Source organism: Hypomesus transpacificus, chromosome 1, assembly GCF_021917145.1.
Source record: "Hypomesus transpacificus isolate Combined female chromosome 1, fHypTra1, whole genome shotgun sequence".
Lineage (NCBI taxonomy): Eukaryota > Metazoa > Chordata > Actinopteri > Osmeriformes > Osmeridae > Hypomesus > Hypomesus transpacificus.
The window spans coordinates 1,474,493-1,500,331 of NC_061060.1; the positions used below are offsets into that span (position 1 = coordinate 1,474,493).

Consider the following 25,839-nt stretch of genomic DNA (forward strand, 5'->3'; position numbering starts at 1 on the left):
GACGGAGGACAGAGAGAGAGAGAAAGAGAGAGTGGGGAGGGGGTTAGAAAGAGAAAGAGAGAAAATGAAGGGAGGGGAAAAATAAGAAAGAAGGCACAGAAGAGGAACTGACCGATATGGATACACTAAGGTTATTTCAAGATGAGGCAGTTTGTCTTCAAAGCATCCAAAATACAGAGCAGGCTGGCTGAGGAGGAGATGGAAAGATAGAGAGAGCGTCAAATGAAAGAAGTGAGGGCCGACCCAGACAGCTGCAGACACTATCACGCACATAGGCAATTAATAAACAGTGTTAACCTTCTCCAACCTCCAGCTACTCCCAGTTAGTTCCCTTACTGTCTCAGGGTTCCTATCCCCTTAAAACGTTCCCGCCACCCTATTCTGCCCTCTTCCACAGAGACCATTAAACACACATTTGTGAGATGGAGTAGATGTGTTGAACGTTAGCTTTCATAATGTGGTCAACGTTGATGTTAGCTGTCAGAGCGTTTGGAGAATTTGTTGTGTCACCCGGCTGTTTTCAGTGACAATGCAGAAATTATGTATGAGGAAGTCATGCGAAACCACCTCTCCAGACACACTTACTCGAATTGATGATCGTCTTTCACCAATCAGTTTCATTGAGTGAGTATGACTAGCCAATCCCTGCATCTCTCCCATTCTTGCTGCTGATCCATGATAGGTTGACTCGTGGGAATTGCTCTGTTTGTACTACATGCTCAGCCTAGCAAATTCTTTCAGTTCATGTAGTTGTGCATTCATGTCTCATCACTGTTGTGTGCTTAAGGAGCCGTTCACTCGCTGGTGCGTCTGCACCTTCCATTAGCCAGCTGACACAGAAAAACGGACTCCTGTCCCTGTTACCTCTATTACTATGTTTGATAGAGAAATGGAGAACTGACTGTCTTACTTGAGATTGTAAAGTCTGAAGTAAACAATCCACAAGCACTTTACAACTCCACGTTCATGCAAAATAAGGCCTGATATCGATTTTGTTCCGTTAAAGTCATTTAACGGTTTGGATTCCACGGACAAGAAACTTCACAGTTGCAGTGTCACTTGTCGGTTTTCCTGAAACTTTCACATCGCCTGTAGAAGTTCTTCCATTAAATAGGTGTGTCTCTTACAGAGTATAAACTAGTGTTACTCAGTGTTTCTGAAAGAGGCCAGTAAAAGGTTGTTTTGCATTTTTGCTGCAATTGTAGTTCTTTCTGTTTCATTAGGCATGTGCACACGGTGATCCTGTTCCACATCATTGTGTTCCCTGTGGCACGTTATGAGGACATGGACTGTAAATACGGACAGTAAACACACTCATGCTACTTTGCGGTTCTTGCGGTGTTACGTAACATTGATTGCGCAACCTTTTAATAGACCAACTAGGTATATAGTTAACTTGCACTGTAAACCCCCCAAATTCCAATTCAGAATACTTCAGAATTTATACAATAATTGGTTCACTTAATTATTTATTATTATGTAAGAGATTAGATTACTTAAATAGTTTTATGTAATCAGTATCCACAAATGTTTCATGAAACACTTTTTGGGGATTTACAGTGAGAAGTAATAAAATATTCTACTACTTAACGGTCATTCAACATCCACATCAAAACAGTGGTGTCCTGAGTCTAGTATCCCAACACATTAGTTACTCCACAGGATATTGACTATCCCATTACACAGAACTGCAAGATACCTCCTTTCAGTGGACAACTGACCGTGCATTACCTTCATGTTTACTCAACAGTGACAAAACCTCCATCCTTTATCCTCTGACTCGTCCTGATTATGAACGTCCCTGGTTAACCTCGGCAGCAGACAGTTTTTGTCTCCACAAACCAATTTTGAAGGCCACCTACAGACGAGTTTCAAAGCTACAAATCAAAACAACAGAAGAAAAGTCACTACACAGATACGCTTTAGATTTCCCTACGGAGGTTCGCTGCGCTGGAGAGTATAGCGCATCTAACTTTCTGTCTCCCATTCACCAATCAGAGAGATTCATCTGCCAGTTGTTGCTCCAAACAGACACGGATGAGAGCCCAGCAATTAGAGCAGAAATAGATGAATATTCATGAGGTATGGCAACATCAAAGTTGCGGTAAGTGATCCAGTAAGGGTCCTCCTTGGCAGTGAAAAGAATGTTTGTGTGTGGAGCGTGTTGGTTTTTGCTTTTCCTGATGTTGGCTTCCCGTAACCAGGAGCTAGCTTAACCCTTCCAAACTTTAAGCTTTAAACTGCATCTACTCAAATAAACAAGATGTTTAGAGATAAGTTAAGAGATAAGTTGTAGAGATGTGCTCTGTGCAGTGGTTGTGTTGCTTGGTAAGATTGTGTAATTTGTCCAAACACAACTGTTATACAGTATAAGGTAATAACAATTATCCCCAAAATCAAATGGAGTATATGACTGAAGTTTTCGAAAGGTCAATGACTTACTTGACATTTACATGATAGTAACATTCGAGAAACATGACAGAGTAACTGAAGATTTCATGTTTATGTAAAAATAAACAATTCCTGACATTTAAGTTTTCTGTTTTAGTAAAAGCAGACACTGGAATATTAACAAAGGACAACAGTATTCATGTCCCCGATTTAACAATGTTTTATTTATACATACACTTTAATTTTACACTAATTCACATTATAGCATCATCTCCACTCTTCACAGCATTTACCAAAACAATCTCGTCTTTAGGATTGCGGAAATAATTCAAAGGCAGCAGTGCATTGAGGAATGCGTGGAACTAATCAAATATGAGCGCCACTTAACCCTTTCAACACCAGGGTGCGTGCACCAAACGCCAACCAATCGTGAACCGCTGTCCATGGTCCTGAATGGCAGCCTCCATCAGCCTTTACTGACTGCATCTCAGGCTCCCTCCAGACTCTCATCCCATTACATTTTTACCACTCTAACATCTTCCAACCGTGTATTGATTAATATGTATATGTCTTGGGAGGCTGAAATATGGCCTGTAGATCATGAAATGGGCGACAGGGACGCCATTTCTTTTTATTGACTTCCCGGAGAGTTCTGTCCTCGTTGGCCCTCTTTAAAACGGCAGTAACCGTCACTGCTTTGCGCGAGACTATTAATATGCATGGAACCAGCCATCGATCAACGGTAAAGAGTACAGTCATTTGGTTTATCTCACTGAAATGGGAGAGGATCCCATCGATGGTACACAAAATACTTCCTTCAGAAAGGTGTACGGGTTAAGCCTACGTTGTGGTACAAAGTACAATAACTTTTTTTTAAACCAATTGTGATCGAGTTGATTTTATTTGATGTGTGGTGTAGGATCAGAGTGATTTTATGGAATTTCGCTGTAGGTAAAAGAAAAAAATACATTCAATGGCATCTGTCAGGCGTAACCGTTGACACACGTGACCTATTTTTACAGGTGTGAAAATCACTTAGAACCCATTGACACCATGCTATATCATTCAATATATTGCGTGATATACGTTGCCAGAGCTTGTTCATGAAGGCCAGTTCATTTGGTTAATTGATATTTCCTATGGGATCACAAGGGGTTGTGAACCCATCCTGCTAATTCGTTGTAAAACGATATGACGATGAGAGATGGTGATGATGGAATGTCGGTGCCATGAAACAGGTTTAAACGGTTGGGTCTCCCCGCCTGTCATCAAATTTTCTGATAAACTATGTACTTGTTTGTTTATGAGCCATATACATCGTGAGTCAATGAAGTGGAACGCGCCGCTCGGCTTACTTCGTATGTTTACGCTTCTCATTAACATTCTCCGTTTGTCGGTGATGTTGAAACGATCTGAAAGCCAGCTGGATCTCCAGCGCGCAGAGCGGAGACGAGCAGTGTTCCTGTGCGTTAAAGGAGGTGTTGGCTCACATGAGGGAAGCGGCTAGAAGGAAAAGCAGCATAGACAATAGTCTACATCTTCTTAATCATTCCTTTACAGCTGGAACTATTGACAGAAGCTGCACTTTACAATAACCACCTGCAGAAAACAATCACTAGTGCATTTTTCCTGCATGTGTCCAACATGTGTCGAATCTAAAATAGACTTCTGTTGAAGAAACAAGGATACCTAGGTCTGTCACTGGATGTGGACACCTTTTCAGTGGAAATGACTAAGATTATGAATTTGTCGGTTTTAGTTTTATTAATTTTAAGGGGAATGCCGCTCGGAGGTTCTCCCAGTGTTCAAATTGGTATGTATTACTCATTTCAATTCAAATCTTTGCACAGTGAGCAGCCTTAACTGTGTCAAATAGTCTACTTAATTTTCAAAACCAATTAAATGTGTGAAAGATGTTGAGGTTTTCTCTGGTGTTTGTTACAGGGGGACTCTTTCCAAGAGGCGCCGATCAGGAGTACAGTGCTTTTCGGATAGGAATGGTTCAATTTGGCACCGCCGAATTCAGACTGACGCCCCACATTGACAATCTGGAAGTAGCCAACAGTTTCGCCGTCACAAATTGTTGTAAGTTACAAACGAATTTCAGTTATTTAGGAGAAACTATTTTTGGTCGACCAGGTGGGTTTGTCGAGACAGTTAAATAATTATAAACCGTAGCCTAATTATTTACTGACTTTGGAGTGGCGGATGCATTTCTTTACGTGACCATACTTCACGATTCTTTGAGTGACAATTTATTTAGAAAGTGAACAAAAACAACTGGATAGCCTAGCTCTACTGATTTTAAGATCTGTCAGTCGTCTCCGCTTATGTGGCCTCTTATAACGGCAAGGGAAAGTTGGTTTCCACAGTAACAGTCACGTCTGTGCTTTTCACAGAGAACAACGTCGAGCAGCAAATCATTTTTTATCAGCTAACTCATTTCTTGAGTTTTAAGCTATTACAGGTATTTCCTTTCACATATAGATCAAGGCTACTGTCAATAACTTTTCTTTGTTCTTAATGAGCAATTGTCTTAAATGTATAGCATCGGATTGCCTTTCCGTCGATGCTCATGACTACTGTGGTTAATTAAATCTAATCTGTGTGGTTTGGAGTGTGGAAGTGGTCTTAATGAGGAAAATAGGCTAGTGCTTTACAATTCAGAATAAATAGATCACGATAGGCTTGTCGCCCTCGGGGCAGGGAGATGATCATCTGAATTCGACGCTCAGGGTTTGTACATACACCATCTACTGTCCTTTATCTGTCATCTGATGTAAACCACTCAACAACTGCTAAATGTATGTCCTTCTCATAGGATAGACTAGTCGATTCGTTTGATAAGTCTGTTAGATGAAACTAATCCATGACATTCAGTTGTAGGCTTGTATCTCCATTGTTACACGTCATATCAAGCTGTTGCCAAGCGACAACCCCTTTTAAGTCTTTTAGAGCTGCTATATCAAAAGAGTATTTGATTGGTATTGCATTGATTGCCTTCGCTTGTGTTGTGATGAGAATGCCAGTGCGAGACAGATGCACCGGGATAATGCTGGAATGAAGTAGGAAAGGCGACATCCCTGTCAATCATTAACGGTTCCTAAGGAAGAGCGTTTTTCGGGGTGTGAGGTCAGAGATTGTTCACAAGACGGAGTCGCCTTCATTCATGGATAATGGATTTACAAATAATCAGAGTTTAATTCAAATTATCGACAGCCGTTAGTATCGTTAGTATGAGTTCACCTCACTTTGAATAGCACACAAACAAATGCGTCTTTTCAAAACTCGAAACTTTCCTGTTTTCTCACCCGTTGACGTTTGCCTCCTGGAGACTGTTTTTCTCTGATGAATGGTTGTTAGACTCTGGCTTAAACCAGCAGATGGCAGTCTAACTTCTAAGGCGTTGCTTTCTATTTTGTATTCCTTTTCTAAATAGAAAACCCTTGTGCTCCAGAGATAATATTGCAAGTCCCATTAAAATCAGATAAATCAGTTAGGAGTTTAAATTTTGCCAGTTAAAAAATGTCGTTTTAATGGGGCGGGCATCTTACATCATACATAGGGTAAAATAATACTTTTAAAGTATTATATAAACAGTATGTACTCCATGAATACGTTATCAAACCATCATCTCACCATTCAAACTAACAGCTAGAGTCAGAAACATCTATATCATGTGTTTCCTATGATATCTGGTACGCTGTATATTTAATGGTGTATGTGCATACTGTATAGATGCAGTCCTACAATGCTAGGGCTGTAACATGTCAATGAATAATGCATTAGTCATGCATGTATCTGGCTAATCATAATGCCTGGTCCACAGATATGAACAATGTGAGTCTGTGTGTTTCTGGTGGAGTGGGATACAGAGTGAGTGAGAGATGGACATATATACCCATATGAGAGACAAACAGTAAAGAGACAGAGAAATGAGAAATCCTCTCTAATCTTCTACTGTACTCTATGCTCTCCTTGATCCCAGCCTGGCTCTGTCTGTGCTTGCGAGCGCACGTGAGCATGTGTTTGCATATCAGTGTTCATGCACTCAAGCTTTTGATGTATTTTTTTCTCATCAAATCTGAATCAAACTCTAACTCATTTGGGAACCAATTTCAGAACAGACCATTTAACACTCCAAAAGATATACCATTTTATGGTTGAGTCACAGTGAGTGATAATTTGATGTATCCACTGACTGCTTGTTGCCATACATACAAGTGTGTATTGTTCTGTGCTAAAAAGCCAGAGCAAATCTTATTTGTACCCAAAATCAAGTTTAATTATGTTGATGTCCCATTATTTTAGAGCAACCAGTGACAAATGAAGCAGGCAGGGGAATTGGCTGGTCAGAAATGAGGCTATAGCCTTCTTCCTCTGTCCTGAAAACAAACGTTATTTCACAATAACCCATTTACTGAACACATTATAAAACAGGGCCTACAATATCAGTTACTCATTTGAAACACTTTTTATGGCTGATGTCTCCTCTAATCTAGTTTCAAATCAGCTTGGCTTGTGTTTGCCTTTGAGGCGACTGGGCCAACCCTAATTGTGTTGATGTGGACCAAAGTATCCACTATGAATAGCTCCTACTTGTCAAAACAATTTGAGTTTAACACGTGAACTGCCAGGATTTTCAACAGTGCGGGCCAAGATGTGAAGTTCTTGCTGCATGTCTAAAAACAGGATCTAATAACAAGCTTTTGATGAAAGGGTTTATATTTTTTATTTCATGGCGTTTAAGCTTAACCTGATGACGGGTCAGATGGCTGAGCGGTTAGGGAATTGGGCTAGTAATCTGAAGGTTGCCAGATCGATTCCCGGCCGTGCCAAATGACGTTGTGTCTTTGGGCAAGGCACCACACCCTACTTGCCTCTGGGGGAATGTCCCTGTACTTACTGTAAGTCGCTCTGGATAAGAGTGTCTGCCAAATGACTAAATGTAACCTGCGCGACCTCTCATCATCTTATTGTGCGAACGTTTCAGGATTAAGGCAACGCGTCGACGGAACCAACCCCATCCCACAACGCTAATCTGGATCTCCTCTCAAAAATGTCTCTTTGTAAGATCTGTTGTACAAGCCAATAACAACTATCTCTTATCTGCGCCAATCCATTCTTGTGGAATCTGTAACGTATTCGTCACCAGAGGTCTGGTCACTAAGGGTGCCATGGTGACAACAACTCCAGTCCCTTTGGCTCTGTTTCAATCAAGACCTCCCCCCGACAGCAGCCTCATCCATCAGATGGTGGAGTACCTTGCCAAGGAGATGGAGTACTCGGCTAGCGAGGGGATTAAGTACAATATCGGCAGTCGTTGACATCTAGGACATCCCCATTATGATAAACAGCACTCCTCCAGCATCCAATCCAGAGGGTTTCTGCCTGTGCTGGGTGTTTTTATTGTTCCAGTGTTGCAACATGGGCATACATAGGAACAGGCACATCGTTATCCGAGTAGCTCGGATATTTTAAGATCACCGTAAAGAAAGTTTCATTAAATATGGATACTTAGGAAATGTCTCGTTTTGGGGAAATGAGCAAATACAGTTTGTTTAGAAGGATCTCAAGACAAAACAACAGTATTTAAGTAGTTAAATGAGTCTGATTGCGTATCCACGTAGGAATTGACAGCATAATAGTTTAGGGTAATCGATATTTGGATCAACCATGATTCCTTTGTACATTTTTTCCCCTAGAATTTTTGCTTTGGGAATCGTTTATTAGCATCTGAAATGCTGGAGCAGAACTCCGTCTAGGGACAATCTCCACACCATGTTGATTAGGATTTGATTTGTCCGTGTCCTCGAAATTTATTTTGGTCTCTGTGTGTGTTCTTGACAAGCAGGGACATCTGTGTGTGTGCTTGCTTGCACGTTTAAAAAACAGATATTTTAACGAAGGAACAACAGGCAGGACACAAAACTAGAGAGAAGGGGTAACTCATAAGTCATAAGGGTACAGTAAGCAAGATCAAAAGCATAATTCTTGATCCATCACATTTAACTGTCTTACGTAACTCTGCCTTTGAGAGACATTTTTTGTGGGCAGGGCCGGTCCATTAAAAAGGACAGAATGATTCATACCTGTCCAAAACCACCACAAGAAGTCAAATCGATAGGAGGGGCCATTCTCCCTCACAGTCTGTCTTCATATGTTTAGCCAACCAGCTCTCTCTCCTTGGAACTCGACACTGCAATTCAATCCTATTCAATTAAGAGAGTCCCTGTGAGGCTGGAGGTAGGGGGCACTAAGATCACTCCGTCAAACGAGTGCCTGGAGAAGGAAGTTCCCGTGGAAACCATGGAGAGATGAGGAGTGGTGTGTGTGTGTGTGTGTATGTGTGTGTGCGTGTGTCTGGGTGCGGGTCTGTGTGACCATTTGTGTGCATAAGAGAGAGAAAACTCGAGGTTATGTGTGATTGTGGAAGTAGATTGGAAATAGGAAGTCTGGTAGATGTTTCTCCTGGTTACCACAGCGATTGAGACAGCTTACACACACACACACACGCGCCCAGGCTGATATCCTCCAGGGGCTAGCTCCCCCTATAGCTGGGAGCAGGAGAGCAGGAACAGGGGGGGGTGCTCCCAGGATCAGACAGGTACCCACCTGTATGTTGGGAACAGGGGGGGGTGCTCCCAGGATCAGACAGGTACCCACCTGTATGTTGGGAACAGGGGGGGGTGCTCCCAGGATCAGACAGGTACCCACCTGTATGTTGGGAACAGGGGGGGGTGCTCCCAGGATCAGACAGGTACCCACCTGTATGTTGGGAACAGGGGGGGGTGCTCCCAGGATCAGACAGGTACCCACCTGTATGTTGGGAACAGGGGGGGGTGCTCCCAGGATCAGACAGGTACCCACCTGTATGTTGGGAACAGGGGGGGGTGCTCCCAGGATCAGACAGGTACCCACCTGTATGTTGGGAACAGGGGGGGGTGCTCCCAGGATCAGACAGGTACCCACCTGTATGTTGGGAACAGGGGGGGGTGCTCCCAGGATCAGACAGGTACCCACCTGTATGTTGGGAACAGGGGGGGGGTGCTCCCAGGATCAGACAGGTACCCACCTGTATGTTGGGAACAGGGGGGGGTGCTCCCAGGATCAGACAGGTACCCACCTGTATGTTGGGAACAGGGGGGGGTGCTCCCAGGATCAGACAGGTACCCACCTGTATGTTGGGAACAGGGGGGGGTGCTCCCAGGATCAGACAGGTACTCACCTGTATGTTGGGAACAGGGGGGGGTGCTCCCAGGATCAGACAGGTACCCACCTGTATGTTGGTCCCTAAATCAAGTCAGAGTAAAATGTGTTTGTGGTTTTAAAGGATCCTAACCGTTCGCACAGTCTATCAGCTTCGATGGACATTCATCACTCGTGAAGCTCAGCACTGAAGCTAGTCAGCCACATGGTCTTATGGGAACTCTGGAGTGTCACAATATTTTGTTGGGAAACGAAAAGAGACTTTCTGTGTGTGTGTGTGTGTGAGACAGAGCACTTGGGAGTAACAACTCATGGCGTGCTTGAAATGTTTCACAGCTGTCAAACTATGGACAACATGTAGTCATTAGCTGTTTTAGTCAAGTTCTGTACCGTAGTAAAGTGTAAGATGCTACCCTAAGATATGATATCATAGCACATAATGAAATACTTTTACAGCAAGCCAAGGCAAATGTCTGCCAGGAGTTAATGAAAAAAACATGTCTGCCAACCGACATTTTGCCAATACAGGACTGAGTCAATGTACTGGCTTCTCTCCTGTTAACAATACTCCTTCACCCACCACAATGCTTTTTGCACTTCAGGAAAATTAACACCTCTGATTGACACTCTAGTGACACCCTGGAAACTTTTAAACAGGTGCACTACACCAGACCAATTCAAAATCAGATTTTGGGGGGCGTTTTGTGATCCAGTTACCATAGTTACGTGCATGCTTTGAAGATGAGTGGAGTGTTTTCAATTCGTACAATGGTATTTTCATGATGTTTCTCATGTTTGTGATTAATAATCAGTAGCCAATGGTTGTTTGGTCCTGTACCGCAATCCTTTTTTCTACTGTAGCCATGGCGACACTACCATTGACATTTAGATGAGTACCTTTCCTTTGAATTCATTTCAGCTGATGCTATTATCATGCATGAATGCATGGAAACATTCTCGAATACATTTAAAATCGTAAAAAAAAAGAAAACATATTGTCACAGTGTTCACAGTGCTTTAAGAGTAGAACATGTTCTTAGTGTTTTGCAGACCACACGCATTCTGTGACAAGAGTGGCATATGAAGCCATCTGGGAGTCAGATGGCTGAGCGGTGAGGGAGTCGGGCTAGTAATCAGAAGGTTGCCGGATTGATTCCCCGCCGTGCCAAATGATGTTGTGTCCTTGGGCAAGGCACTTCACCCTACTTGCCTCGGGGGGAATGTCCCTGTACTTACTATAAGTCGCTCTGGATAAGAGCATCTGCTAAATGACTAAATGTAAATTAAGCACTTTCATGTCTGTTTGATTCTGGTATTCAGAATTCGAGCGTCAAGGTTTCCAGTGCATCCAGACTCAGTCATGCAGGTTCGTTTTGTGAGCACACAGCACATAAGTGAGCTGAATGAAGCTCAGCTCTCTAAAGAGACCTGTGTGTTATATTCAGCTCTCTCGAACACTGAGTGTGTCTGGTTGCCATGACAGCGGCTCTCTTGGGCCAGATGAAGCAATGTTTCAATACGACTACCTTAGTATAGAGAGTGAAACATCGTTAGGGAGAACGTACTCAGAAGCTGTGTTGGTATTTCTATTAAAGGTCAACGGATATGCTTTTGCATTTAGCAATTTGGTCGCAAATTGTACCTCAGATCCCCAGACTAGCTTTCGCGGAAGATGTTAGTAGAGTTTGTAGGCTGCAGAATGCACAGATTGGTCTCTGAGAATCAATACCGTCTAAGAATAGTGTATTGTCTTTTATGAGGTATGGCATAAAGATTTTTTTTTTTCTTCAATTCTTCCTTCGAGGCAGGAATTTTTATCAGCAAATTGATTTTGTCGTCCTATGTTAGGGTTACATTACTCCTCTGCATCTGTTATGGTTTTGCCACAACAGGCTGAGTCAATTGACGTGAAATTAAGGAAAAGAGGGTCTTTTTCACATTAGGGACTTGGAAGAGCGAGGGAGACCCCCACCACCACCATCCCACATGGCATGCATCCAGCCCAAACAAAGAAGGTGGAGGAGGGGTTCCAGGAGGGGTGAGGGCGAGGGGGGGGGGTCTTGGGTGACAGAGAATGAACCCTGCTGTCCTGCTACAGAGCAGCTGGCGGAAGAAGCCACCCCACAGACGCACAAGAAATCCCACAATGCCTCAGTCAGGCTCAGTGGTCACCTCGTGAATCACACAAAAGCGCTATTGAGACACGTCGGCCAATTGGACCCAAAACTGAGATTGGGTGATAAGCTGTTTTGCAATTGGCTGGAAGGAGAGCCTATTGTTGACCAGCTGAAGTGGAACTAATTGGGATTCAGCTGAGATAAATAAATAAATAAACAAGGAGGGTAAAATGAAAATGAGATTCCCCCCATGGGCATTGTTTGTGTAAAGAACAAAGAGATGAGCTCCCTTTTGTAGTTCCTGCGTGCTCTTTTTCTCTCCCTCTCCAGTGTACTGGCCAGGATGTCAATCCTTAGTAGATGTGGTTGTTTGATATTCTGAGGTGACCGAGAGATTAGCTAATCTACTGTAAATCTGTTGACCCAGTTTGAAGCTGTGCTCAGTGGTAGAACAGCTGACTGCAGAACAAGAGGTTGCAGGTTTGAATACCCCCTGTAGGTCTCTTTGGATAAAAACATAAATGTTAAAAATGCTAAATATGTTATTATCGTACATTATAAATGGTGGTGACACGTCTAAAACGTCAACAGTGAAATGTTCTGCAGTGTCAGAGCGAACAGTTTAATTCTGCTAGATAACACGTAGCTAATGATCAGGATGTTATGGTTTTTGGATGTGTGTGTGAGTTCCTGCTTTTTATAAGTGGCTGAGTTTTCAACCATTTTTCAGCTCTAATATCAAAGTGCCGCCATTTTGCAGTAAAAAGGCCTACATTCACACATGCAGGTGAAATACATTTCACAGACACATTTAAAGTTCCCTATCCCCACATCAAACACCGTGAATTACACAATAGCAGAGCTTTCACATTATACAGTCTTTTGTTTTTCCAGCTGTTGTCCATTTCAGCTAATGCTACCTCTCATCCACAATCAATTGCGAGGATTCAGATGTCAAATCACATTCGACCCGATGGATGAAAACCTTTTCTATGAAACATTGTGCCGTGGATGTGGAAAGGAGGGCAGCTAATTGGGACAGCTAAATATATTTCCGAGGGTGAAACCCTTTTCCTCAGCCATAGGAAGGTTATTCACATCAGTGGAGCCAGGACATATTTTACAGTCCTGTCCAGATGTGTAATGAGGTAGCTGACAGACTCTTCGCTGACTTGGGTATTTATGGGACACCCCTGTGTGCTATCGCCTCGTATAGTTGAGGTTGAACATGAAACAAAGCACAAAGCAGTCAAGACTCAGATTACGCATCTATTCCTGCAGGAACCGCTTCTTGCGTAATGGACATGTAACATATCAAGCAATGCAAATGTACACAGGGAGTGTCAAAACCCCATTATTCAGAACTCCTAATGAGCTGAAATGAGATGACATGCTCGGATTGCAGGAAATCTGTGGTCGAGTCATCTTTAACCAGAGAGAATGAGACAGCCAGTCAATTAAGGCTACATACATAACTCTCTGTAGTTATGCTAATGAGTCTGTCGTCTCTGTAATGACTGCAGAGTACTTCCTCTCACTGCTCAACTTTTCGACTGAGACCCCCTGCTGTTTCCGTGGAGAGTTTCTGCTCCTGCCGCCGACTCTGTTGAAACGATTTGTCTCTTCTGTCATTGCTTGCTGATCTTCTTTCCTCAGATGTTACTGCTCTCCTTGATACCTGCTTTTCTCAACCTCGATAACTTGACTTAACTGTCGTTCTGGGTCCAATTGTGACAGGGTTTACGGAGCTCAAAGTGTCACTTGTTTGTATTTAGAAAAGACAAATTATTCTTAGGAAAACGTAAAATCATTAAATGGAAATTATTTATGGAAATGGGTTGGATGCTAGATTTCCAGGACAACAGGGTGCTTAGCATGTTGAAGAGATTCATTCACACACACACTTTTGTAATATCCTCTTGAAACACATTTTTGGGATTACAAACGGCATTTTGTTGTATCGTCTCTAAACACTCCTCAGATTATGTTGAAGTGTGACACCACGGTAAACATTTTTGGAATAACAAACTGTTTGGAGTTGTGGTTCAAAATCACTGCTTGTGGACGCAGCATTAACATAATAATAACATTCTGTTTCTGATTTTTCCTCAGCTAGGCTGATTCCTCAGCTAGGCTGATCCTCAACTAGGCTGATCATCTACCACTTAAAACGATTTACCCAGACACTTCAGTCCAGGGGGCATTTCTGATACAAGAATAAAGCCATGTTTCATTGGAAACCAGTCATTTGTGACAGGGTAGTAATGGCTTTGACTGAATCCGTGCCATTTCTTCCAGCAACAACTTTGTGTTATAATTTTTTTTGCTTAATCAAAGAATCTAAAAAAGACAAATATTCACAAATTGTGGTATTAAAACAATGCAGTTCCTCATTACACATTTTTTGAAAGCACAGAATTGGAACGAAATACTCTTATGGAAAATGTTATTGGCACCTCATTTGACTGCATTATGTACTTCACAACATTAACCAAATTGTATTTGTTGGTATTATCTGCTGGAAAGGCCTCAAGGATTGAATTCTCTCAGCTGAAGTTGAGAGGTTGCGTTTGGTCGCTAACCAGGCTTGACCTAAGGTGTGGTGCTAAGACCCATAAACTTGTCAAGGGACTCTTGAAATCCTCTGCCCTTACTGGGTATGAACAAACTACAGCAAGTCACCTGGTTCACCAACTCTGGGATAAAACATCCTAGAATACACATCTTTTTGGGGGTCTTTACTGGTGAACATGCGGTTGCAGTCACAGTCAGCGAGAGATCAAAATGTTATGAGTCAGGTTAGTGTGCGTGTCCACATCAAGCCAGTGTCATCAGCTTAGAGGATTAGGCAGTGGACACGAGCTGAGGAAACCATCAGGATGTCTTCAGCGCTGCACTTCAAACAACCTTCTAGGAACCTTTGTTGCAGTCGGTGAACAAATGTTCGAGCAATCTGAACGTGGAGCTTTTAATTAAAGCCGTTACCCTAACCATCCCATTTTTGATCAGCTTGTTGTTTTGTGTATGTAAAGAATTTCTGAAATGCCTTACCGTTGATTCCTTATGTTGGATCTGGTGTTTTCTTATTTGTCACTTTTATTTATTGATGGATTATTGTACTTACCACATAAACAAACTTGTAGTCCCCGTTTGCCTCTATTGAACTTTTCAATAGAGTTGCAGTGGAATAAAGGAATGTATGTAAATCACATTCTACATATTGGACTGTTCGAATGAAACACTGTCACTGCAAAACCATTCCAACCAAGCCAGCTAAAACTGTCGCTGATGCATCCTCTCTACTTCCTGTGTCAGCAAAGTCCTCCCTGTTTTACCGTGCTGGAGGAAATGCTTGAATTAATTACATTTGAGGACATACATGTCAATGTCAATACATCTGATTAACCTGATCGATAACTATTTGCGATTAACGTTGCGAGATTTGCTGACCTCTGTCCGACGTCTCGTTAATAGGCCACCGCTTGAGTCCTCTCTCACCGGTCAACGTTCAGGTTCTCCAACTTCAGTCTCCTATATCATGGATATTACAGCTTGTCCATAGGTAATAAGGACTTGGGATGAGAGATGGGTTACAGAGCTGGCGTATTTCGCTGTGTGCTGTGTCAGCTTGTGGTAAATTTGTGCATAAGTGCACACGATCTGTCACGTAATTAAACATATTTCAAATAAATCACGAAAAAAGCAATGCAAATAACAACGCTTGCCTACTGATTTATAAATTAACGAAAATAGATGGTCGCGCGGTGGTCATAGTTTTTTAACCCCGCCAAGACCTCTGAAGGATATTATATAGGCCACAGCAGACGTATATAAATGGCAGTCTACGTATGGCTACGGGCCACAATGTAGACATGCACTTCATTTCTACTGTATCTACTACACATTACCCTGGGGGAATCACCAGAGAACGGAAAAATACCTCATAAATCAAGCAGAAGGGGGGAGGAGGAGGAGCGAGTGATGTCTTACGGTATGCCTGGACAGATATAGTGTTCCCTACAAGGATTCATCTGAAGACTGTTCTCTGATAACAGTACAGCACGGCCCATTCACAACTGCTTATTACTCACTTTATTGAGTTCCTACAGTGTGGGACTCTGGTAAGAAGTTGAACAAATTGCTGGTATATATTTCACTTTTGGAAACGGAGCGTTCCCCGGGCAGTGCTTCTGGATGCCGTTTTCCATGAATCTGCGGAAACTGCATCTCTCCTTGGAGTCCTGGAGCCAGTAATGTGCAATTCAAGCCATTAAAAAGGACAATATTACATGACTGTAGATATACTCTATTACTGGGTCCTCTATAATGGGTCCTCTATAATGGGTGTTTTGGGTACTGTGTAGTATGTACTGTGTTCTAAGTACTGTGTATTGGGTATTGTCTTTTGTATACTCTGCACTGGATGCTGTTTCCTGTGCTGTGAAGCAGTAGCAGTAAAGGGAGGCAGACGTGATTGTGACCCCTGTGTCTCCTCTGTTTTCAGTCTGCTCGCAGTTCTCCAGAGGAGTTTATGCCATCTTTGGATTCTACGACAAGAAGTCGGTGAACACGATCACGTCGTTCTGCGGGACGCTGCACGTGTCCTTCATCACTCCCAGCTTCCCCCTGGACCTCAACCAGCAGTTCATCATCCAGATGAGACCCGACATCAAGGGCCCTCTGCTCAGCCTTATCGAGTACTACAAGTGGGACAAGTTCGCCTACCTGTACGACAGCGACCGAGGTCAGAACATGTTGTCCTTCTGTGTGTGTGTGTGTGGGGAGGGGGGGGGTGAAAGTGTGTGTGTATGCGGGGATAGAGGGAGATTGTGTGTGACCATCACCGGCAACCACAGACAGATTGCTCTGGAGTATAAGTTTTTTTTTAATCGCATAGAGTAGATAATAAATGTAATTTATGATGCAAATTATGTTATTTGGCCGAACAGCAGGCTACTGCATGTTTGGTAAGTGTCCTGCTTCACTCATGATATATACAGTAAATGCCAGCTATATTCATGATTCCACACATCAAGCATATCGGAATATCTGGTTTTAGAGAACTAATCTCTAGCTGGAGGTTGTGTATGCAGTTGCTGGTCATGTTCACGATGCTGAAATCATGATAGAGACCCTTGTAGGTCTTTCCGGGGCATATTTTACATGATGCTGGGGGGGCTGGGCTATTGTCAACGCAGCTAAACAGGATTACAGAGCACTCCAACATATGAGACACACCTGTTCAACACGGAGGCTCTGCTTCAACCTGTCGGTCCTCACTAAGTCTGACAAATTCTTTGGACCAAAAATTTTCGCAAAAATGTAAACGTTACACAGACAAAGAGTTGTTAGCAGTTCATCGTAAACAAGGTAGCAGAACACTCAGTAAAGGGCATTGTGAGGAATGGCTAACAACTTGTCAGATAGCATCAACCGTAACATTGCACCTTTAGTGTGAGAACCAGGCTTCATGGCTGGCAGCTAAATAGAGGGGCCGTTCTGCTGTCTGACATTAAGGTTTTCAGACCTCATGGCAGCGGTCTTTGACTTCCACCACCACACTGAAGCACAGACACTGTCAGGGTTTCTGCTGTTGTGTGAAAGTCAAGCAACTCTGACTATGTACGATTGAATTATCTAATGTGTCTGGAGAGGAGAAGGACACCTAAAAGTTTAGACTTGGTCTACTAGCTTGGGGTTATGGCAATCACTCCACAATGCTGATTAAATGAACCAGAATCTGCTCTTAGTGTCTGTCATGTAAGTATGTTACATTGACTTTCAAACCAAGAGAAAATTGTTATATCCCACTTACTATGATCCCATGTTGGAAATAATATAATAATATTAATAAAAGAATGTAATAGATACTAAAATAATAAAGTACAATGTCATCCCTGATAGGAGGGGAAAGGAGAATAAGGAGTTGGAATTGCTACCTTTCACTTTTTTCAAAGGACATTGAAAAATGCTATGGTAGCAGCAGTATATTACTTTCATCCTGGTTTTACGTAACAGCCGTTATTGTATAACAATAGCTGAAAGGATAAATGGAATCACATTAGGTTTCATTTCCCTGTGGAATCACGCTTCGTATGTAACACCTCCCAGAGCATGAGATTTGGGACGGGAAGTCAATGGCAGAGCTCCTATTTCAGCGAGTAACACTAGGAGACGGCAGCTCGCAGGCTCTTTGTCAGGCCTGGGGGAAACAGACCCGGTGGCTTACAGTTCGACTGTGTGAATCAGAGGCGTGGAGTCAACGATCACAGAGAGGATTTGTTGTCGCTTGAGTATTAGGCAGGCTAGGATTAGGCTACGCTACGGTGAAGCACCACATGTTATGGTGTTATGGATGTAGCATCTTCTCTCCCGTTTCCCTTACGGCGCAGAAAGGTTTCACTGACGGTGTTGACGCTGGAGAGAGCTGACTGTGAGTGTCCTCATGTTGCATGCTGTAGACAGAAGAGATCCCTAGCTGGAGACGTGTCAGTAACTCTCTGTAACTGTTGGGTGTGATTCCTCCTGGCTCCCCCCGTCTAATTAGGTCAGATAGATCCCCTTATTCCCATGGCAACGGATGCGTGGTACGCCTACTAGTGTGATGGCTTGACGGGGAGTGTGGTGGTGGTGGGGGGGAGTGTGTGTGACTGTGTGTGTGTGTGTGTGTGACTGTGTGTGTAGATAACACTGGTTATGCTAGGGTGTGCTTGAGCCGCTGTTAGATATGATGAATCCCATTAGCACATGGAGACTAATTGCTGATCTACTCCTCCCCTGACTTTCTAGAGAGTTCTTTGAACATGACGCTGTCGAGGAGGGTATGGTCACGGCTGCTAGATTTGGAAAAATTACTGTATTTTTATTTTTTTTCCATTTTACAGTGGAGAAAGACAACATTGCTTTTATGTACTGTACACAGTCTGACTCGAAAACAAGTTGGCCAAAAAGTTCTCTCTCTCTCTCCCTCTCTCTCTCTCTCTCTCTCTCTTTCTATCTGGCTTTCCTGTCACACTTCACTTGAAAACGGTCCAATACAGCAAAATGCCCCCAAAAATATATCTAAAAACAAAAAAGTGGTCTCCATCTTTTTGAGATCCTTGGCATCCTCTACATGGTTATATTTTAGCAGCAAGGATTGTGGCTACTCCTAATTGACTGTCAGTAAGAGAGACTTATACTTTCACTGGAAAAGACTATTCATCTTTCCACAAGCGATCATGGTTTTGAACTCCTCTAGAGCAGTACTGTCAGGTAAGCGAAGGCAATCCTTTCATTTTCTGCCTTGGGACACTCAGCTACCACACCACTCAAGGCCTAACGTGAGGTGACACAACAATGTTTTGTTTCTGATAATTAATTCAATTATTGTTTTACTGTCAGGCTAATCTAGCACAGCAACACAGGCCCCAAGCTCATACAACATATGTTTAGATAATGAGTTCAACATCAAGTGAGTTTCATATGGTTTTGATGGACAGTGAATTTCTTACTTTCCAGTAGAGTTGAGCCATCCTCAACTTTTTTTGTTATGTATGTGTGGGATTGTTTTCTTAAGTTTTCTTATCGAAATTACGTTTGAGCCTACTGTATAACTACATTTATACTATGCTTGAATTTCAAATTTGACTGGTGAAATTCAGATCCCAGAAATTCGAATTTAGAAATTGTTTTCCTTAAAAAAAAAAAATTCTAAGGGTGCCATGACTGAAAAAAAGTTTGGGAAACACTGGTCTAGAGAATAGACGCACTACTGGAAGTGTCCGGTAATGTGTGGTTTTCATTTTCTCACATCATGCTGCCTACTTTGTGTAAGAGGCTGTGAAACGACCCTGTCCGGAGTCCTCATTCCCTTCCTGTCATCCTGCCTGTTCTACCATGTGGAATAGGACTGGGCTGTGTCTCATAGCTGGAGAAGGTGATGGACATTATGAACATCATGGATGACATTTGGAGAGTAAACAAATGATAACCCCTGACACTGGAGGCCTGTACTGTTAAGACCTTCAGAGCAGCATAATGAATCTATGAGGTTTCAGAATCTCTGGACTGTGCTGAAATTGGGAGAAAGTTTGTAAGTTGAAGGTCAGTAAAGAAAACCAGTATAATAACTAATTGGACTGACAGAAAGCATGACTTGGGGAACAAACGAACCCTCCATTTTGTACCTTGGTAAAGGCTCTCGTCTTCATAAAACATCTGTCCAGTCACACCGAATCGATTACATCTTTAATTCTCCTTTTCTGCACAGAGAGGGTGAAGCACTAAGCCCCTTTATCAAATCATTCTTCAACTACTCTTGACAGACTGAGGATCAATACGCTGTGAGATTTTTCTCTTTTGTACCATCATTAAACAGGTCGGAACAATGGGTCGGAGTGTGTTCGGCCAAAACGTGGTTCATGTGAGCAATGCTAAAGCTGGGACTAGAATCACAGTTGGAAACATTCTGTCCTGTTATACGGTTACTAATACATCTGATGCCATCATCTTCATTGGGGCTCTCAAATAGAAATAGGAGTCAATCATGGCAAGTGTGTTGATAGTCATTCCCAGTTCACCTAACACAACATGATACCTGACCTGAGTTCTAATTTCACCATGGTTACGGTTAACTGCACCCAACAATCTTGTTTCTGCGCCGAAACAAACGTATGTTTGAACCCCTCAGCCCTGTTGTGAACGAGCCCCGAGGAAGTCTTGAGTGTCCTGTCCCCTCTGTGTGGTCTCCAGGACTGACCACTCTGCAGGTGGTCCTGGACACCGCAGCAGAGAGAAAGTGGCAGGTGACGGCCATCAACGTGGGCAACCTGAAGGACGAGAAGAAGGACGAGGCCTACCGCTCGCTCTTCCAGGACCTGGAGAACAAGAAGGAGAGGAGGGTCATCCTGGACTGTGAACAGGACAAGGTCAAAGACATCATGGAGCAGGTAGGAATGAAGCTGTGTGGATTTCACCGACAGACAGATACAGTAGACAGACAGACACAGAGACAGACAGACAGACAGACAGGAGACCGACCGACCGATAAATAGTCAGACAGACAGACAGACAGACAGACAGACAGACAGACAGACAGACAGACAGACAGACAGACAGACAGACAGACAGACAGACAGACAGACAGACAGGAGACCGACCGATAAATAGACAGACGGACAGACAGACAGGAGACCGACCGATAAATAGACAGACTGACTGTACTTTTTCATCCCCTGGAGTATATTTCTAATTGAGGAGATGATCTAGGATTTAGGCCCTAGTTCACAAAGCCTCTTCTTATCCAAATTTAAGCTTGGTGTGTACTAGTACTTTTATCATTCTCCATTTCTTCTGGTTTATCAATTTTACATTTACAAGTAAATTGTCATGGATTAGAGGTTTTTGTGTTGACAGTGTTGATGCCCTGTACCACTGTACCAACCTATTTTCATGTTGAAATATGGGCCAGGTAATAAGCGTGGAAGGTGTTGGGTTCAGCCCTCTTTCCACAGTGCTTCATTAATACAGTTTCCCCTCCATCCACCGGATGGAATAAGCCAGCGTAGCAATCAGACTAATAGTTACAGTAATTTACACTAGAAACTGGTATCACAGATCATGGAGTTTCGAGCGAATGAGTTCACACTTCTCGAATCGCCCATGAGTGTCAGGATGGATGTGTGTTTGAGGCATGCAGAGGAACGTCTCAGCAGACGAGGAAATCAATGTCCTGTAGTTTCAGTGTTTCATCTCCAAAGCGTCCAGGTAGATCTTGGTTTCCTGCTTCCTGGCAAGTTTCTGTGTTGTTATTCAAATCTCTTTCTGTAACGGGGTAGACTAACGAAGGTGTCGCTCACTCGATGGGATTAGGGGGAGCGGTGTGCCACTTAGAGGTTGTCTAAGTCTCAAAGGTTCTGGATTTACCATGTTCTCAATGGTGTTTGTGTATTTCCAGGATGATCTTCTTTTTTTCTTCAAACAATTGATTATGGTTTTGATAGATGACAGTTCTCGGTGACAATTTCCCGCATGAATAGGTTGGTGGATCACGTAATCCATAATATTTGAAAGAATGAGTGAACATTGTCTTAGTATTTGAATTAGTTTAACATTTTCTCTCTCAAACTGGAACAGTTTGAGCCACAAAATAAAATGTTTCACACATATCTGAGATTAGAGGAACACAAATCATGTTTATTTATCTTTTCAACGTCTCTTTCAGGTCATCACTATTGGTAGACATGTGAAAGGCTACCATTACATCATTGCTAACTTGGTAAGTCTGTATTACTAATAACATTTACACATCAAATCATTTCCTCACGCTGCCCTGAAGCCTTGCATTTCTTTGTTTATTCTGTCATTTTTTTATTGTTTTTCTATTTTCCTCAGGGTTTCATCGACGGAGACCTTTCAAAGATCCAATATGGTGGAGCGAATGTGTCTGGTTTTCAGATAGTGGATTTTGATGATCCCTTAGTGTCCAAGTTTGACCAGAGGTGGGAGGCTTTGGAGGAGAAAGAATACCCTGGTGCTGACAGTAAGATCAGGGTGAGTGCTGTAAACTCATGTACCCAAACACACACACACCCTTGAGCACACTGACACCCTTAATTCAGATCCTAATCACAGATTGTGTACCATATGCCGATCCCTCCATCACCCCCAACCCCTACTCTCCCTCCCCTCCTCCTACCCCACCCTTACTCACCACCCTCCCTTCTCCTCTCCAGTACACGTCTGCTCTGACCTACGACGCGGTGCAGGTGATGACAGAGGCGTTCCGCTACCTGCAGAAGCAGCGCATCGACATCTCCAGGAGGGCCAACACGGGGGACTGCCTGGCCAACCCGGCCGTGCCCTGGGCGCAGGGCGTGGAGATCGAGAGGGCGCTCAAACAGGTGACAGACGGGTTGCCGTGGAAACGGCAGGTTCTCGCACGCACATGCAAAAAATAAGAGAGAGGGAGAGAGAGAGAGACACACACACACACTCAGCTCTCCAGAGCCAACTGTCACAATGGCCTGCCCACACACGCTCTTTATCTGGCACTTTCTCTCAGGCTCCACAGGAGAGATATGAGCCTGTTCTGTACGGAGGTTCTGTCTTCCACACATGGTCTGTTACTGGGGTACTTCCTGTGAAGGGGGAGGGGCATAATACCATGCTGTCACTGTGTCTGGTTGTCCTGTAGGTTCGAGTGGACGGGCTGACGGGCAACATCCAGTTCGATCAGCATGGTAGGAGAGTCAACTATTCTGTCAATATCATGGAGCTGAAGAACAACGGCCCTGTTAAGGTAACTGCCAAAACGGAATCCTGTAATATAATTTGTAATATTCAAATGTGTTCCAGCCCACAAAATATCACACATTTTATAAAATATAGATTTGTATTTTATTTATTTTTCATCTAGCAAACATTGTTACGCAAAGTAGCAAAAAGAAGAACGTATAGAGCATATTTGTTTTTAAAACAACTTACATAATGAGGTGTATGTTTGAAGTGTAGTTTATGGTATAGCGTATAGTACCGTAACAGTATACCTGTCCACAGATTGGATATTGGAATGAAGTGGACAAAATGGCTGTCACAAAGTCTGACATATTCCCCAATGAAACAACTGGAATGGAAAACAAAACCGTCATCGTGACCACGATTTTGGTAAGCATCTTAAACTGCATTTCATGTCAATTGTTGTATGACACGAAGGAGAAATACAGTTGATGGTTTTAGAGGAAAATCCGTTTTGTGACAATGGCACCAATGCTGGTGCTGAGGCTGCTGAACCAAAAGTCGTGTTTTTCTGTCCCATAGGAAGCCCCATATGTAATGCTCAAGAAGAACGCTGACCTTTTTGTTGACAATGAGAGATATGAGGGCTACTGTGTAGACCTAGCCGCAGAAATAGCCAAGCACTGTGGTTTTAAATACCAACTGAAAATCGTGGGGGATGGAAAATATGGAGCCAGAGATGCAGAGACCAAAATCTGGAATGGGATGGTGGGAGAACTTGTTTATGGGGTGAGTAAAGAGATGGTGTGCTGTCAAATGCACTATTCTTCAACAGGACATTCCAACACAGATTAGGAGTGCAGACAGATTGCAGAGCTCATATGCTGTTATTTGGAGGGCTGTTTTTGTTGTAATCTCTCCATATTAAATGATGAACAAGCAGCTAACTGAACCAATGAAACAGACTGACAAGGACATGAGGAAAGCGATTAACTGTAATTAACTACCAAGGCTCTGTCAAACACAGAACTTAATTTGAGAGAATGAAAAAACAAATCCCGGAGGAAGAAATTAATGTAATGTTCTGTAGCTGTTATTTTAGCCTCAGTATGACAACTGTTTGAAATTCAATTTCTTTATTTTATTTTATTTCATTTTTTGTTACTGAGACTGAAACATGATCCTGTGCCTCCGTCCGCAGAAAGCTGACATCGCTGTGGCTCCGTTGACCATCACCCTGGTGAGGGAGGAGGTGATAGACTTCTCTAAGCCCTTCATGAGTCTGGGCATCTCCATCATGATCAAGAAGCCCCAAAAGTCCAAGCCGGGGGTGTTCTCCTTCCTGGACCCCCTGGCCTACGAGATCTGGATGTGCATCGTGTTCGCCTACATTGGCGTGAGCGTGGTGCTCTTCCTGGTCAGCCGCTTCAGTCCGTACGAGTGGCACACCGAGGAGTACGAGGATGGCCAGATTCAGACTAATGAGTCGACCAACGAGTTTGGGATATTCAATAGTCTCTGGTTTTCCCTCGGCGCCTTCATGAGGCAGGGCTGCGACATCTCGCCCAGGTAGGTCAACAACCAAAAAACACCCCTTCCTTTTTTATTACTTTTGGTACAGGCCAGACTAGTTTGTTTATCAATACCAACACGATTGAAATTTGTTTTATGTCGTGATATGTTCTTTATGAAATACAAATACCTTCTAGGCTTTTGGGATTCAGCAGTTAGACGTGCCTTGGCCTTTATTATCTTAGTCCCAGTCTTAATGAATAAAGTGCCATATTAGTGTTTGGCATATAGCATTTTAATGAAGTATGAGAGCTGCCGATTAAACTAAATTGTCTCCCACATAGCCCTAGAGAAGGAGTCTCATGTACTCTTGAGAGATTTATCATCAGGCCTCCCTCCAGACCTACTCTTCAGTAATGATGCTACCACGACTCTTACAGTCTGGAGACACGTTACACAGGGACTTAAAAAGAAATACAAAATTGATGCATCATCCTTCCGAGTTGTCTGGCCTCTCCATGTTGTTTTGTCAACACCCCTATCCACAAGGCTGTCTCTAAGCTGTGCTAAAAACCTTGTTTGTGTGGCACTATTCACAGACTGTTAATCTGTAGTCTCAGTTTGTGTGATTCACTGACTGTTCCCTTCTCACATTAGAGTAGATCTACGTCTGTAGAAGTCGGTGGCCGTACACAGTACATGGCATCACATAAGCTGAAGAAGAACTTGAGTAGATCTTCAGGGAATCCACTTCTAAATGATCTCTGTGACTTGTTCCTCCAGATCCCTCTCTGGGCGAATTGTCGGTGGGGTTTGGTGGTTCTTTACCTTGATCATAATCTCGTCCTACACGGCTAACCTGGCTGCCTTTCTGACGGTGGAGAGGATGGTCTCTCCCATCGAGAGTGCCGAGGACCTGGCTAAGCAGAGTGAGATAGCCTATGGAACTCTAGACTCCGGCTCCACCAAAGAGTTTTTCAGGGTAAGATGTAGACAGTCTTCTTATTCAGTGTAAAACATTGATGATATTATGACTCACCTCCTCAGAAAATAACATGATATATTTAAGAATATTCAATGTAATTATGAATCATGCGTACACTGAATACGAACCTGAACACGAACCCCGTTCTGTTCCTTCCGTCCTCACAGCGCTCCAAAATCGCCCTCTTTGATAAAATGTGGACGTACATGCGTAGCGCCGAGCCCTCGGTCTTTGTCAAAACCACCGCCGAGGGGGTGCTGAGGGTACGCAAGTCCAAAGGGAAGTACGCCTACCTGCTGGAGTCCACCATGAACGAGTACATCGAGCAGAGGAAGCCCTGCGACACCATGAAGGTCGGAGGGAACCTGGACTCCAAGGGCTACGGCATTGCCACCCCCAAAGGATCCT

The 25,839-nt window shown here is 43.2% G+C and overlaps 1 protein-coding gene across 2 annotated transcripts in view; it reads left to right on the forward strand.

Moving 5' to 3' along the window:
• Nucleotides 1-3,865: 3,865 nt before the first annotated feature.
• gria2b (glutamate receptor, ionotropic, AMPA 2b) overlaps nucleotides 3,866-25,839 on the forward strand; it is a 28,362-nt gene continuing 6,388 nt past the window's right edge. The window contains exons 1-13 of one of the 2 annotated variants that reach the window (XM_047023636.1): nucleotides 3,866-4,204; nucleotides 4,336-4,476; nucleotides 16,222-16,461; nucleotides 20,451-20,647; nucleotides 21,922-21,975; nucleotides 22,092-22,250; nucleotides 22,433-22,600; nucleotides 22,894-22,998; nucleotides 23,256-23,363; nucleotides 23,517-23,723; nucleotides 24,136-24,503; nucleotides 25,230-25,428; nucleotides 25,599-25,839. The exon at nucleotides 25,599-25,839 is cut by the window's right edge and continues 7 nt beyond it. In XM_047023636.1, coding sequence (XP_046879592.1) covers nucleotides 4,120-4,204; nucleotides 4,336-4,476; nucleotides 16,222-16,461; nucleotides 20,451-20,647; nucleotides 21,922-21,975; nucleotides 22,092-22,250; nucleotides 22,433-22,600; nucleotides 22,894-22,998; nucleotides 23,256-23,363; nucleotides 23,517-23,723; nucleotides 24,136-24,503; nucleotides 25,230-25,428; nucleotides 25,599-25,839 — 2,272 coding nt within the window. In that variant the 5' untranslated portion in view covers nucleotides 3,866-4,119. The remainder of the gene's footprint in view (nucleotides 4,205-4,335; nucleotides 4,477-16,221; nucleotides 16,462-20,450; nucleotides 20,648-21,921; nucleotides 21,976-22,091; nucleotides 22,251-22,432; nucleotides 22,601-22,893; nucleotides 22,999-23,255; nucleotides 23,364-23,516; nucleotides 23,724-24,135; nucleotides 24,504-25,229; nucleotides 25,429-25,598) is intronic. The other variant, XM_047023645.1, reaches the window with a different exon arrangement.